Consider the following 14,320-nt stretch of genomic DNA (forward strand, 5'->3'; position numbering starts at 1 on the left):
TAGTAGTAGTATATATATATATATATATATATATATATATATATATATATATATATATATATATATACCTTATACCCACGACCACCTTAAAGTCATCTTCCATAGATCTCTTGATGTACTTGTGGTAGTCAAATTTACTATTTGGAGCAAAATGTGCCTGCATGCAATAACGTACACATGCATGCATAGATTGTTGTGAGTTTTACGTACGTTGATAAAGTAATATGATCGAGCTTCACAAACGAATAATGAGTTCGATTAATTCTGGGCTTATGAGATTTTTGGTACTGATCGAGTTGTCTCAGCTTACAATTAGCTACATTGATATTGTTCGAAGCATAATAGTATCACTTACATTTATAAATCCATGGCGCATGGTCAGGTAGTCCACCTTTGTCACCGAACCGAAGAATTGCCTGAAGAATGCCACCTACAATGATAATGGAAATATCAAAAAGAGAAACATAGAGTGTGCGTGGATCGTAAAATAAGGAGTATATATTTCACTCCCCATAATTAATATAGTTGATGAAAGCAACAAATGAAGATAGTATATACACGAATCGGTCTAACTTACAATCCATCTGATTCCAGGCGTTGTAGAAAAGCCAGAGTGTCGCCTCACAAACGATGTTTGACGAGTAAACCTAAACCTTGCAGGATCTGCAACATACAATATTGACTGATAAGTTTAGCTAAGCTACAATTACAATGTTCACAATTTGTACGTAAATTATTCTCCCAACAGAAATTTTTTCATGAAAAGACAAATACATATACCATTTGTAAATTGATATTCCAAGGATGTTGTCTCAGATTCCCAGGCCTTCCATTTCTTCATCTAGTCAAGTACAAAAGCACAAAACCAATCAATTAACTAAACAAATTGGTTTTGCCCTTTCTTTTTCATATATCTCCATTATTTCATTTCATTTGAGGTGGTTCTCATAGCGCAATCGTTTTCCTTTACATTTGGGTAGGATGCCAAGCCAACACAAATTCAAGTAGACAATCAAGTCCAAAGAAAGAAAAGAAAAACAAATTAGACTTCTTTGGGTCCAAAACATAGGCAGTCATCGATTATTACAAATAATATGCATGTTATATAGGACTCATTATAGGTACTAATCAAACATCAAAATCATGCAATAATTTATTAGACAAGTAACAACCAATATTTCTTCGATCTTATTAATATATAGTTCTAAACTTATCAGTAGGTTTTTGTTTAATCAGAATATACAGGGTTAATGTTGAATTATATTTTAGACAAACATATATGTGATCTTTAATGCTGCTTTGAAACCATGTTAAAGGCTTAATTCAACATGGAACAAACTCACTTACTTTGGCCTGCGCAAGTGCCATAGTGAGGACACTGTAGAGAACATGAAAAACAGCAAGGACGAAGATGAATATATGCAACTGGTGCATTCCAGATATTGATATCAACGGAACTTTACCCTGAAAACAATGTATCATTCATTCTTAGGCATCAAAATTAACGTCGGTATATAAAAATTAACATTCTGCTAATTAGTTAATAGTCAAGGTGATGATCCTGGGTACTTACGTATGAGCAAGAACTGGAATCTCCACTGGGAGCTAAGACTCGACGCCATATCATGTCTTCGGCATATGAAAGTAGCTTTCGTCTGTCACCGCCATCTTCTCCGCCTCCTCCTTTACCTTTATCATCACTGTCGCCTTCATAGGGTGGCTTTGATTTGCATGGAAGCATCGTGTCTGCAATATTTGCAGGGACGCATATCTTTGGAAGATATCGAGTTCCCACGGTGAGTAGTAAAGATATGAATCCCAACAGCATTAGCTCTGCACACATCCAAATTATACATGGATGAACATATCAAAACTCCACCCATTTTTGTAGACTTCACGAACTTTGATGGTTCTAATTATTGATCCCTGCCGAAAATTAATAGGGAAAATGTAGAAATGTCCAACTAACCAGCTTTAATTTTCTCCAAAGCTTCAATCATGGCTTTCTTGTGGCGTTTCTGGAACCACTGTCATTGTATATGTAAGAAGCAAACCTTGTAAGTTTCACAGGATATTCATAATAAGTCCCAATAATGAGGTTCATCTAACAGACTTGTTCTGTGTCATTTCAATAGAAAAAACTATATACAGACATTTAGAATTTTGACATCCGTGATATATGTACCTTTCCAAGAGCATGAATTCCATGTTCTATGATTAGAGATATGAGTATGAAAACTGCACAGACGGCCGCCACCGTCCATGTGGGCGTATCTTGTAAACCCCTCTCTCCCGGAGCAGCAGGAGGAGCCATGGCTTTACTTAATTAATTAGCAACTAATTAACGTTTCTTAGGAGGATTAATGAGGCTATCATTTTGGGAGCTGAGGGAGCTACATGCACTATATATATTGCTTTACTCTCTCTAGCAAACGAAACCCTAGCGATCGATTTTAACGCGTTTCGGATTCAATTAATTAATAATGAATCATATCACACGCTATAAAACTTGTTAATTGTCATATGCAGGATGTAGTTTTGTGCCATGTCTGTAATGGTTAATTAGGTTATCTGTTATGCGGTTGTGGAACTAGCCCTTCTTTTCCCTCATCAGTTTGGATCAATTTTAAACTTCAGGCCGGCTATTCGAGCCAAAATAAGCATGACATCACAGTACAAAGACAATATAAGTTTTGTTTCTGGTAGTAGAGGACGATGAGAGACCGCAATAGTCCTAGCTACATGGATCGGATCGATATATAGTACTCGATCGTCATTGTGTGCAGCTTTGTAGCTAATGCGTTAAGTATCCCACCTAGTATGTGATACTGTGATAGTTCCTCCAACTTGGTATAGCAATGGCTGCAATGGATGTCTTTACGAGACATGAGCTGATGAAATGTAATGACATCAATCTGTGATCGATCGAATCGAGTTCTTGGGACAAATGTGGAATCGAGTAATAAGGCCAGACGTAGAAAACTAAGGAGTCGAAGATTATTAATTTGTTTATTTGATTTGGTTGTAAAAGAAATTCTTAGAACACACCGAAGTGATCGATGAGGTGAGTTCTTGAGCAACTCCAATGTTTTGTTTGCTGTTGGCAAGCGCCTGCTTTACTTAATTAAGTCATTTGTTGACTCGAGTTTTGTATACTACTTTCTGGCTAATTTGCGTAGGATATCATGATCAACAAGGTAGGTAGCTATTAATCAATCAAGACAATATTGCATTTTTTTGACCAATTCCCTTTCCCCAAACTTTGCAGTTACAATCATGTATAATGTGTTTATTTGGTCTTTGTCGAGTCCAATGCCATCATGCGCGCATAGACTTCTTCAAACAAATAATGGGTGTTCAGCTCTATGCAGAGGTTGTTCATCATAAATTATAGCATGAACTCGCTCCTTCAAAAAAAATTCAGTTGAAAACAATCGAAAATTCTTCTACGCACCAAGGTGCAAGTGAACCGAACAACTAATATACAATATTTTGATCCGGCCATCTATGTCGCACTACATGCATATATACTAATACCGTTAACAAAATTGAAACCCAAAAAAATTGTCCTCAAGTGTTCCCAACAAGTAGTGTTCCCAACTAAAGAGGTGAGAACACTAGGTCGAAGAATATGTACTCTTATTATGTGCATCTAATTTGATCGGATCAAAAACGAAAATGAAATGAATGACTTTAGAGTCTTTAGTCTTCATTTGATCTTCCCATACGACGATTTGTGCACTTACACATTAATGGTGCAAGTGCATCTTGGTGCATAGAATCCGCTCCGGAAAATAGCGACACTAAATGTTAATTTGGAAGTCGATCGAGATCAACTCCTTGTACTCATCAGAAATGAATAAAAAGAAAGAAAAAAATTATGAATTTATGATGATTCTAAATTCATATCCCAAATGACATACTTAAGTTAGGGCACTTCGAAAAGAGTGACTCAACAAAAGTATGTATGTCGATCACTAAAACTGAAACAATATATATGCATGCATATAACACTAATAAGGGCATGAACAACTTTGAGCCGTGGTCTAGTTAGTTAATGTGTTAACTAACAACTTTGAGGTCATGGGTTTAAATCTCATTGACATATGTAGTGTGTGAGTTATTTAATAATATTTTTTCCTTTTTTAAAGGAAAAAAAGGCATGAACAAAAACCCTAGCCTAATATAGTACGAGTGTCAATAAGGTCTTATAAATTGCAACGCATGCAATCCAAAATTTATACTAGACCCTCTATTGTGGGAGTGGGAGTTGGCATGAGTTAATTTCTTCCTCAAGTTAATCATGGCAATTCGATCAGGCTAGCTTTTTGGACCGTCTTATCTTTCATTTAGTACTTCAAGCGCTTCTATATATACTTCTACGAAGCCCTTCTAATGAGGACTTTTAAGTTAAGGACTTGGTGATGACTTTTTGGTTTATCCCACTTTTCGATCTTATATTCACATCTTGACCGTTCAGTTTATAGGTATGAGTAGATCATTTCTCCAAATTTTCAGCTATATTGAAAATTGTTAAGACATTCATAAGTGTGATTTATCAATTATAAACTTGAACGGTTCATATTTGACATATTTGGTTCGTCCATTAATTTGATCTAGTTTGTTATCTTAACAAACACCAACTTGGCTGAAAATTTGTGGAAATGATCTACTCATATAAACCTAAAAACTGAACGGATGAGATGTCAAAATGTGATCGAAAATTGGGTACTTTAAACCATAAATCGAAAAGTCATCACCAAGTCCTCAACTTAAGAGTCCTCACTAAAAAGGCTCCTAGTTCTATGTTAAGATCCATTTCATTTAGTACACCAGATATAAGAAAAGGAAATTGTTGTTTCTTTGTTGAGATCCATTTTTGTAAAAATGTCCTGGTAGGAAGCAAGCACTAATATGATGATCCATGAATGCATGTCTTCACTTTTTGTGAACCTGATACTGCAACGGAGAACAAGTTAAATTACTTGGCTATTAATTATTTTCTATTTTTATGCAAGCACTAATATGATGATCCATGCATGCATGTCTTCGCTTTTTGTGAACCTGATACTGCAACGGAGAACAAGTTAAATTACTTGGCTATTAATTATTTTCTATTTTTATGACTAGTACTGGTGCTTCTATATATTGCTATAATAATTGACAAAACATGGAAAATGTTAATCGACGGTGAGAAACAACATGTTTCTCTGACCATCCAGTGGCAAGTAATCGACGGCGGCCGTTCGAAGGAGAGCGATCCTCTTAAGCGATGGCGGTCACAAGATCCCAGCCGTACTAAGCCTCCAGCCGCGGTTGCTCTTTGCAGGGGAGAAGATTTCCAATGGAAGAAAATCGATGGTTCTTATTCCGTCGACAGCGAGATCTGATGACCGGGATCAAGAGATGGTAGCAAATCTGATCGGCGCTCAATTTGACAAGGTCGCTGCGCGTGATGGTAAGGGGTTAAGGGCTGAAGAGATGGTGGTCAACCTGCCAACGTCGACGATTGTGGTGCCAGCGAAAGAAGTCTGGTCATGGATGCTGGCGGTTGATCAATCATGGGCGTCATCAGTGCTGATGACGGCGGTGGACGAGAGGAGGAGCATACCTGCTAGGGTTTGGGATTGGACTCAGGGTCTTAGGCCTGGGTTTGATCTCAAGCCCAAAAAGAGTCAATTTTGGAATTGGGCCTATGGGTGGTCTAATTTCAATATGACTATGGCTTAAGTCTTGGTGTTTTGGATAACTTGGCAGACTGAGCAAGCTAGCTGCAGGTAGATGGATACATGAGGCTCGGAGTGTCACAATTGAGCGCCTTAGCTCCAGTTTTTATGTTTCTTTGGTATTTTGTTTTGTATCTAGTTTAATCCTCTGTTAGGCTATTTAAATAAGTGAGCTAATTGTCTAATGTAATGGTGCTTTGATGTCACTCTGGCCTGAGTTAATCAATGAAATTTTTGGGGCTGCTGCCTCTTTTCCCTCAAAAAAAACAAGAAAAAAAAAGAAGAGAGGGTATAGCTAGATTGGGCATCAAAGATCTAAATAAACTGCAAGCTTCATTTCAAAGCCTAAACACCCGTCTGAAAATAAGACAACAAGCATATAGAGCGCCTAAATTAGGTTAAAGGTCTTTATGCATGTCTTTTTCCTTATATGAGCAAATAACATATATGCAATGAGAATCAAACTCATGCCAATATATATAAGAGAAGTTCATTTGCCAATGTTCTTGTTGTTAAGGCTTCTTTATGTTTATATACAGTTCACTCTGTAGTATGTGGAGGCTTTAACTATAACATCGCTCACGTTACACAACATCATCGGAAATATTGTTTTTGTATTAATAATGCAAGTGACGCAAGACTTATCAGATGATTTCAGCCTCCAATATCAGTTTTTTTGTTTTTCAATGTGTTTGGGGATATGCTTGGTATTTCGTGCAATTAGACCATTTTGTCAAATATCTAAATCAGGTTTTCACTTTGAGATATCCCAAAACAAGGCGCAACATAAGTATTATCGAACCCATTAAACTCTTCTCCATATTCCAAACTTCCCAACACTCGTTATTTCCACTCTCTCTCTTTGTTCCAAACTGCAAAATCTCTACTTGAAATCATGGCTGCTATTTCCAATTCGCTGACTTCTCCCCACCTATCTTCTGGTAAATCTCCCTCCTGATCTATCTCAAACTGTCTTATTTGATTCTTTCCTCTTCTTTGTCAGTCTTTTTCTTTGTTTTAAGTTCTTCAGAATCAATGTGCTTTGTTGCTATTGTTTAGGAGCCTCAGTTGATGAAATGTCAAAGATTGTTAATTGGGTTATCAAAGATTGCATCTTGAATTAGTCTATTCATATGGGTAGCCCCTCACATTGATTCCCAGTTGAGTTTAGGGTTTAGTGTCCCACTTTCTATGTGCTACAATGGAGTTTCATGTAATTAGTCATATTCTTTAGCACTAAAATTTGGAATAATGTAACCATTTTTTAAATGTTGCACTAGGATCTTCTCTGAAGCAATCCCAACAATGTCTCGGGCTTACAAACTTGTCACTCAATTCAAACCGTGCCGGTAAAGTTCAACTTTCAAGCTCCAAGAGGTCCTTCGCTGTTCAAGCCTCATATAGGTATTCTGTTTGTCCTTCTTTGCTGATCCTTACGCATTCTATGCCTTGTTTATGATTACGGCATGCTAGTGGCATAGAGTAGACTAAATTGTAGCTACTGTTTTAATTGCTTTAAGTTTGAGTTGCGCAGTTGGTTTGGGATTTTGGGTTACTGGACATACTGATATAAAAACTTGACAGTCTTGTTTATCATAAGTCCAACTATTGGATTAGTAATAGATACAAATTGGGGAGTTAGTCGGAGAGTAAAATTGACTTGCAGCAAGACAGTCGGATGTTTGGTTGCAAATCTGTAATATCTGTTGTTCCCTTTCCGGTTTGTACCTCTTAAAATGTCCTTGCTACCATTCAAAGCATTTAAATATGGGTAATGATCAGTGGAGTTTTCATATGCTTATGATGGCAGTAATGTAACAATCACTTTTCACAACAAATTTCTTACTTGTCATGCTTTTTGTAATTTACAGTATGTCTGAGTAACAATGAGTCCAATTTATTAAGTATCATTCTGCCTTCCTCAATTGCACAAAATTTGTTTGAACTTTTGGTTTATTACGGTACTAATACTATTTATGTGTTCGAGGTGTCGGTTAGCAACGATCTTTTGATTTTGCAATATTAGGATATGCACACGGCGCTATAATGTCAGTCTCTGCTTGTGTAATTACAGTGATGGTGGAAGATCAAACAGTGGAAGCATCTTTATCAGTGGCTTTGTTTTGGGAGGACTTATAGTTGGCACTCTGGGTTGTGTATATGCTCCTCAGGTTGTCATTTTCAACAAGTACATTTCTTTTTCCTGCAAATGCTTGTATAATTATTATTTTTCATGTGCATTTATATGCTATTCACTGCTGTAGATAGGGAATTGAGGTCTTTTGGTGATCAACCACTGTAGATAGATGATAACACGCTGTATACTGTCAAGCCCCTCAACTGAAATGCATGTTATTCGTTACTATACTCTTGGTGTTCCTTATCAGGTTTAAGATTTCTACCAATTCGTTACAATGAGTTCTGTTTACCTATTCGATAAATTTCTTGCTCAATTGTGCTCAACTGCCCTAGGATTTAAATCCAACAGTGGATAACAGAGAGGTAAATAAGTTAATTTCTGATATCTTATTATTCTCCACCCTGTGATTTAGATCCAATGACAGTTGAGCACGACTGAGCATAAAATTCATTGAGTAGGTGAACAGAACTATTGTTACAATATAACAGACAACAAATATAACTTTTGACAGCTTAATGGTTTGTATTTGTACTATGGTCCCCCTTAGTGTGCTAGTAGTTAACTCCCAAAGTTTTTCTTAGCTGCTAAATGGACTGCCTTTGTGAAAATATCAGCAAATTGCTTTCTTATCTGTGATTTGCATCTCTGATGAGATGAAATTGAATTCTACATGTGTGGTCTGGCTATTATAAACTGTATTCTTTGCTATAGTAATAGCAGATTTATTGCATGCAATTAATCTACGTAGCTTATTTTGGTCCAGTATCTTTAAACATCTTTCTCAGCCATATAGCTTGAGAAGCAGCTGTCATACATGCTGCTTAGAGCATCTTTAGCAATGTTAGCCATTTTTCAGTCAAATTTTAGCCAAAATAGCTAAAAAGTCATTTTGGCTAGCCACTTTAGAAATACATCTACACCGGTACTCTCTATTTCAACTTAAGTTTGATTTATATTATTGATTAAATAAAAAATTTAATTTAACTGTGTTTTAATATTACATAAAATGACTTAAAAGGAATACATTGAATTAATATAAATTATAAAGAGCCTCATCTCGCTAGCTATATTTATGTCACGCCCCGCCAATTAACATGGAATTTCCTTGAGCATTTTTGATGCATGGCTCAAGGAAGGTTTTGGTGAGCACATGAGCATTCTGGAAGCATCCCCGCACGAGTGGCTTAGAGAAAAGTAAGCTCGTAACAGTTAGCTAGCAAGATAGATAAAAGTTAAAATAGCTAGCCACTTAGCAGTCTGCTGGAGCTGGTAAAATTGATAAAAAAACTAAACCCGCTCTCTAAAATGCTAAGGAGCCAATATAGAGAGTCTGCTAAAGATGCTATTAGGCAGTGGAATGAACAACGTACTGCTGCTCTTGGAAAACCATGAAGTATGCCAGAGCACAATGAAAAGCACAGCCAAAGGCGTGCTTTTCTTGTCATCTAGATATCACACAATAACCAATTAACTTTAGCTTAATATAATAGAAGATTCCATAGTCTATGGTGCCTGATATCTAAATTCTATTTTTTCTGCACTAAGATGAAAATGGCTTGGACTGTTAATAAATCGCAAGCAAACTTGTTGCATACATTACAGCTGGTCTTGTACAAGTGAGATAAATCACATCTTCTATTAAACTCATGTTTCTGCAATATTTATGCAATATGTCATTCACCATTAGGTGAGTGTTCTAGGCAACCAATCATATTCCAAACTTCTTGACTTTGGTATACTTCTTCTAGCAAATAAACAGTCTCACTGGTTTGGCTGTTTTTTCTTCTTTTCTTTTTTCATTTCTCTGTTTGATCATTTCTTACGGGAAACAAACGTTTCTACATGTCAGCCCCCAATTTTGGCAGATTGGTCCATCTTTCTCTACCCAAAAGTGACATAGTTAAGTTTCTGAAAATCATTTTTCCTCGTTATTTACAACCCTTGTAGATAGGATTACAAGGCTTTATAAAAGAACTTTAAATCTTCCTAGACATTAATCCGTGGTGTTCACTATCAGTGTCTTCATTTTCCGGCCCAGCTCTCACGATTCTTAACAATTTTTTTAACTCCCATTTTAATTTTGACAGCAGATCAGTTGGTTGTTATAAATTGTTCAATGTTTGTATGTCCTGGCTATGAGTTTCAGTTCTAAATGTATGTATATCTTCATGGTGTACCTCAAAATGTCGGAATTGTTCATGCTGTGTTATCTTTGTGGCTATGAATTCGGTTTTTTTTAAGTTTTGTTATCATTTTATGTCCTCATGCACTAAACCAATGAAAACTTTCTCACTTAATGAAAATACAACAGATCAGTAAGACACTCGCTGGAGCTGACCGAAAGGAATTAATGAGAAAGCTTCCCAATTTCTTATATGATGAAGAGAAAGAAGTGGAGGTGAGAAGTCGCCCTTCCCTGTTTGACCTTATCTTTCCATTATCACTTGCAAGGATGTTTTGAACTGGCCTTTGCTGTTTGCTTTTCTATATGTTGTTCACTAGTTCTTGGAGTTGCTGAAAATGCATGCGATTTTGGCAAAGTGATGTTTCAGTTTCTATCCACTCTTTTAACAACAATGATGTGCCAAATGGTCCAAATCTTACGTTAATATTGGATATAGTGAGGCTATCATGTTTCTACTCCCACAGTGCTTTCCTTTTCAAAGTCACATTATGTATGTTTCTCCTTCACAGAAAACACGAAAAATACTGGCTGAGAAGATTGCGCAGCTGAACTCAGCTATTGATGGTGTCTCTGGTCAGCTCCAAACCAAAGAGGACCCTGATGAAGTACATGTGAACGGAGATGAAGTTGAAGCTGCCATATGAGATTACACTGATAGATTTAGCCTTTTTTCTCCTCAATAATAAGGGTAGTAATAAGGGTAGTTATCTTCTTTCAATTTGAGTGACCTTACTTTGGTGGATGTAATTGTACCTCTAATATTTGGGCAACATTAAATACCGTATTTCTTTAAGCTGCAGTGTAGCCTATAACAGATGTCACAGATCTGTCATGATATATAGGTATGAATAGTCTACTTTTTCCTTCTTTCTAGAAAATTAATTCTTAGCCCTAGTTATAAAACATTGAACAGGTGTGACTCGAGTGAATTTGTGCTCAGTTCAATGTCAGGCTCGCTGAAGAATCGGTGCTTTGTGGTGGAGCTGCTTCAAGTTTGAGACTTAAACATGTTGTCTGTGTCATGAAATGTGGGAGATGTTCTCATTGAGTTGAAGCAGTTTGCACCATCCACCATGTTTTCATGTGAGCCAGTAATCTCTGCTTATGCAAAACCTCTTGGATTTGGATTGGATAGGTCACCATTGAATATGTGACACTGTCTTCGTAACCTCTTAATGTAATTTGACATCCCCATTTGGAAGGACATTCCAGGAAAGAAGAATGAGGGAATCTTCTGTGGTTCATACTTTCGAACCCCATACAGAACATGATCTTATCTCATATATCTACTTCCTATACTATGCTAACCACAGGTTCCTATAATTCAACAGCCACCATAACTTAAAAAAAGGTAACGTTGAAGATTAAAGATCCAAATTGTAACTATATATATAGCATCCAAGTCACTCATCAAGCTTTAGTTGCAAACCATGGCCTCCCACGCAGCTCTAGCTTCTACAAGAATCCCAGCCAACACCAGGCTTCCCTCCAAGACTTCCCACTCTTATCCCACTCAGTGCTTCTCCAAGGTGTCACTCTCTTGCTCTCTCTATGTCTTCAACATAGCTACTTTTGGCTTGGTTTATATGTATGATGGCATAGCTTTGTTGCACTATATATAAGAACGCCTTTTCTTTTTGGCTCTGCAGAGGCTGGAAGTTGCTGAATTCTCTGGCTTGAGATCCAGTTCATGTTTGACCTATGCAAGCAATGGTAGGGAGGCATCATTATTTGATGCTGTGGCTGCTCAACTTACTCCCCAGGTACATCACTAGTCCATTAGCCGATATATGCAAATATGCAATGTATGCTTGTATTCATCTACGAAATAGGATCAAATTTAACATTTACTTTAGGAAGTCTGCTATTATGATGATTCTAAATTAGCGGATGTTTTGAAGCTTCAACTGAGCAGTTAGATAAAAGAGTAGCATTAGCAAGGCAGTAAACAAAAGCTTAACTTGTATTCTTTGAACTTAATTAACTTTTACTTTGAAGAAGGTGCACACTTGTGCTCCAAGTTCTGTAGGGTGGACTTTCTTCTATATTAGTGATGGCTCCTAAATTTTTTATTTTCTACCAGACTTCAGGATCAGCTCCTGTTAAGGGAGAAACAGTGGCCAAATTGAAGGTGGCAATCAACGGATTTGGACGTATTGGAAGAAACTTTCTCCGGTGCTGGCATGGCAGGAAGGACTCACCCCTTGAGGTCATTGTTGTCAATGACAGTGGTGGTGTCAAGAATGTAAGCAAGAGTATGAATATAGTTAAGATGGTTTGATATCTGAGTAGTAAAATTAATTACCGTTATTACCGAGTAATCTCAAATGCAGGCTTCCCACTTGCTGAAATATGATTCTATGCTGGGTACTTTCAAAGCAGATATAAAAATAGTGGACAACGAAACTATCAGTGTTGATGGTAAGCCTATCAAGGTTGTATCTAACAGAGATCCCCTGAAGCTTCCATGGGCTGAGATGGGCATTGACATCGTTATTGAGGTAAACGACCACTATACTTGATCACTACAAAGAAAATATAAATAGGAATGTTTCGATGGTACTGAACAATATAGTACCTTATAGTATATTTGCATAACCTATAGGGAACAGGAGTATTTGTTGATGGCCCTGGTGCTGGTAAACACATCCAAGCTGGTGCTAAGAAAGTTATCATTACTGCTCCAGCAAAAGGTGCTGATATTCCTACCTATGTTGTAGGAGTGAATGAAAAAGATTATGGCCATAGCGTCGCAGACATCGTGAGGTCAGTTTCTCAAGTGGATTAGAAACACATTAAACCAAAATAGTAATGTGTTGCTTGTGTTATTCAACTCATTTTAATTACAAGCACCTCTTATAATGGTAAAAACTTGTCTTTTGTGCCAAACTTTGCTTGCAGCAATGCTTCTTGCACCACAAATTGTCTGGCTCCATTTGTGAAGGTCCTCGATGAAGAATTCGGTAAGCAGACATCTATAGCAGCATGAATTAATTAATCAAACAAAATGGCGCGTTAGACTAATACTTTGTTCTAATGACAACTTGCAGGTATTGTCAAGGGAACCATGACAACTACTCATTCCTACACTGGAGACCAGGTAATGAACGATTCCTTCATTTGTGAAAATCAAGCTTTGAATTGCAACAATTGAATGAACCTGTTGTAACAGCTTGTTTAATCTTGGCATCAATATTTCAGTACATAGTGGATAAGATAACACTCTTATTTATGGCATGGCCTATGTGTGTCTGCAGAGACTGTTGGATGCTTCACACAGGGACTTGAGGAGAGCAAGGGCAGCAGCATTGAACATAGTGCCCACAAGCACCGGTGCAGCTAAGGCTGTATCTCTAGTACTGCCTCAGCTCAAAGGCAAGCTCAATGGCATTGCCCTCCGTGTGCCAACACCTAACGTGTCAGTAGTAGACCTTGTTATTAATGTTGCGAAGAAGGGCATTACAGCAGAAGATGTCAATGGAGCCTTCAGAAAGGCAGCTGATGGGCCATTGAAGGGCATATTAGCAGTGTGTGATGTTCCTCTTGTGTCTGTAGACTTCAGGTGCACTGATGTTTCTTCCACCATCGACTCTTCCTTGACCATGGTCATGGGTGATGATATGGTCAAGGTTGTGGCCTGGTACGACAATGAATGGGGATACAGGTGAGCTCACTCATTTCTACTAGAAACTATGTTGCATTGCACCTTCATCTAGTTCACTATTCACATTGGACACATTAAATAAGCTATTTGCTCAAGTGAAGTGGCAATGTAAATTGAACCTTGATGTGATGAAGTGGATTGTTTGTTATGTAATTTACAGCCAAAGGGTTGTGGATTTGGCACATTTGGTTGCAAGCAAGTGGCCAGGGACACCAGTAGAGGGAAGCGGAGACCCGTTGGAGGATTTCTGCAAGGACAACCCTGCTGATGAAGAGTGCAAAGTCTATGAAGCTTAGAATGATGTCTATTTTTGGCTAACTGTATAGGAGCCAGGGAAGCAGTATTTGTTATCAGCAAATGCTTATTTTGTTGTAATCACAATTCACAACTGAGGCAAATAAATTTATTATTGACTGGTGAGAATACGGATGTACAATCACAACCAATACAAACGAACTAGGAGTTGTTTGTCACAAGAACAAATCTCTATCTTGGAATAGGGTGCGGCTTTGAGACCTTAAAATTTACTCACTTGATCTCTTATGTTTTTTGCACTTCCAATCAAATGTTTAAATAACAAATTTACTCACTAAACTCAAGTTCCT

At 37.4% G+C, this 14,320-nt stretch overlaps 3 protein-coding genes across 3 annotated transcripts in view; 2 read left to right on the top strand and 1 right to left on the bottom strand.

The window, feature by feature from the left end:
* The window catches only part of LOC101306439 (MLO protein homolog 1-like), a 3,605-nt gene extending 1,291 nt beyond the window's left edge, over positions 1-2,314 (bottom strand). The window contains exons 1-8 of the mRNA XM_004301578.1: positions 2,186-2,314; positions 1,970-2,027; positions 1,574-1,833; positions 1,348-1,464; positions 781-841; positions 578-663; positions 356-430; positions 31-157 (exon numbers count right to left, since the gene is read on the bottom strand). Coding sequence (XP_004301626.1) covers positions 31-157; positions 356-430; positions 578-663; positions 781-841; positions 1,348-1,464; positions 1,574-1,833; positions 1,970-2,027; positions 2,186-2,314 — 913 coding nt within the window. The remainder of the gene's footprint in view (positions 1-30; positions 158-355; positions 431-577; positions 664-780; positions 842-1,347; positions 1,465-1,573; positions 1,834-1,969; positions 2,028-2,185) is intronic.
* A 4,178-nt stretch (positions 2,315-6,492) lies between these two features.
* Positions 6,493-11,018, top strand: LOC101295716. The gene is made up of 5 exons (XM_004300072.1): positions 6,493-6,667; positions 7,007-7,130; positions 7,801-7,897; positions 10,178-10,264; positions 10,561-11,018. Exons 1-5 carry the CDS (start codon positions 6,622-6,624, stop codon positions 10,693-10,695), a joined length of 489 nt encoding a protein of 162 aa, XP_004300120.1. The 5' UTR covers positions 6,493-6,621; the 3' UTR covers positions 10,696-11,018.
* A 458-nt stretch (positions 11,019-11,476) lies between these two features.
* LOC101296006 (glyceraldehyde-3-phosphate dehydrogenase B, chloroplastic-like) lies at positions 11,477-14,187 on the top strand. The gene is made up of 9 exons (XM_004300073.1): positions 11,477-11,580; positions 11,701-11,814; positions 12,135-12,296; positions 12,385-12,552; positions 12,657-12,817; positions 12,953-13,014; positions 13,102-13,151; positions 13,309-13,715; positions 13,876-14,187. Exons 1-9 carry the CDS (start codon positions 11,482-11,484, stop codon positions 14,009-14,011), a joined length of 1,359 nt encoding a protein of 452 aa, XP_004300121.1. The 5' UTR covers positions 11,477-11,481; the 3' UTR covers positions 14,012-14,187.
* Positions 14,188-14,320: the final 133 nt, after the last annotated feature.

The sequence above is a fragment of the Fragaria vesca genome, linkage group LG5 (assembly GCF_000184155.1).
Source record: "Fragaria vesca subsp. vesca linkage group LG5, FraVesHawaii_1.0, whole genome shotgun sequence".
In the NCBI taxonomy this organism is placed as follows: Eukaryota; Viridiplantae; Streptophyta; class Magnoliopsida; order Rosales; family Rosaceae; genus Fragaria; species Fragaria vesca.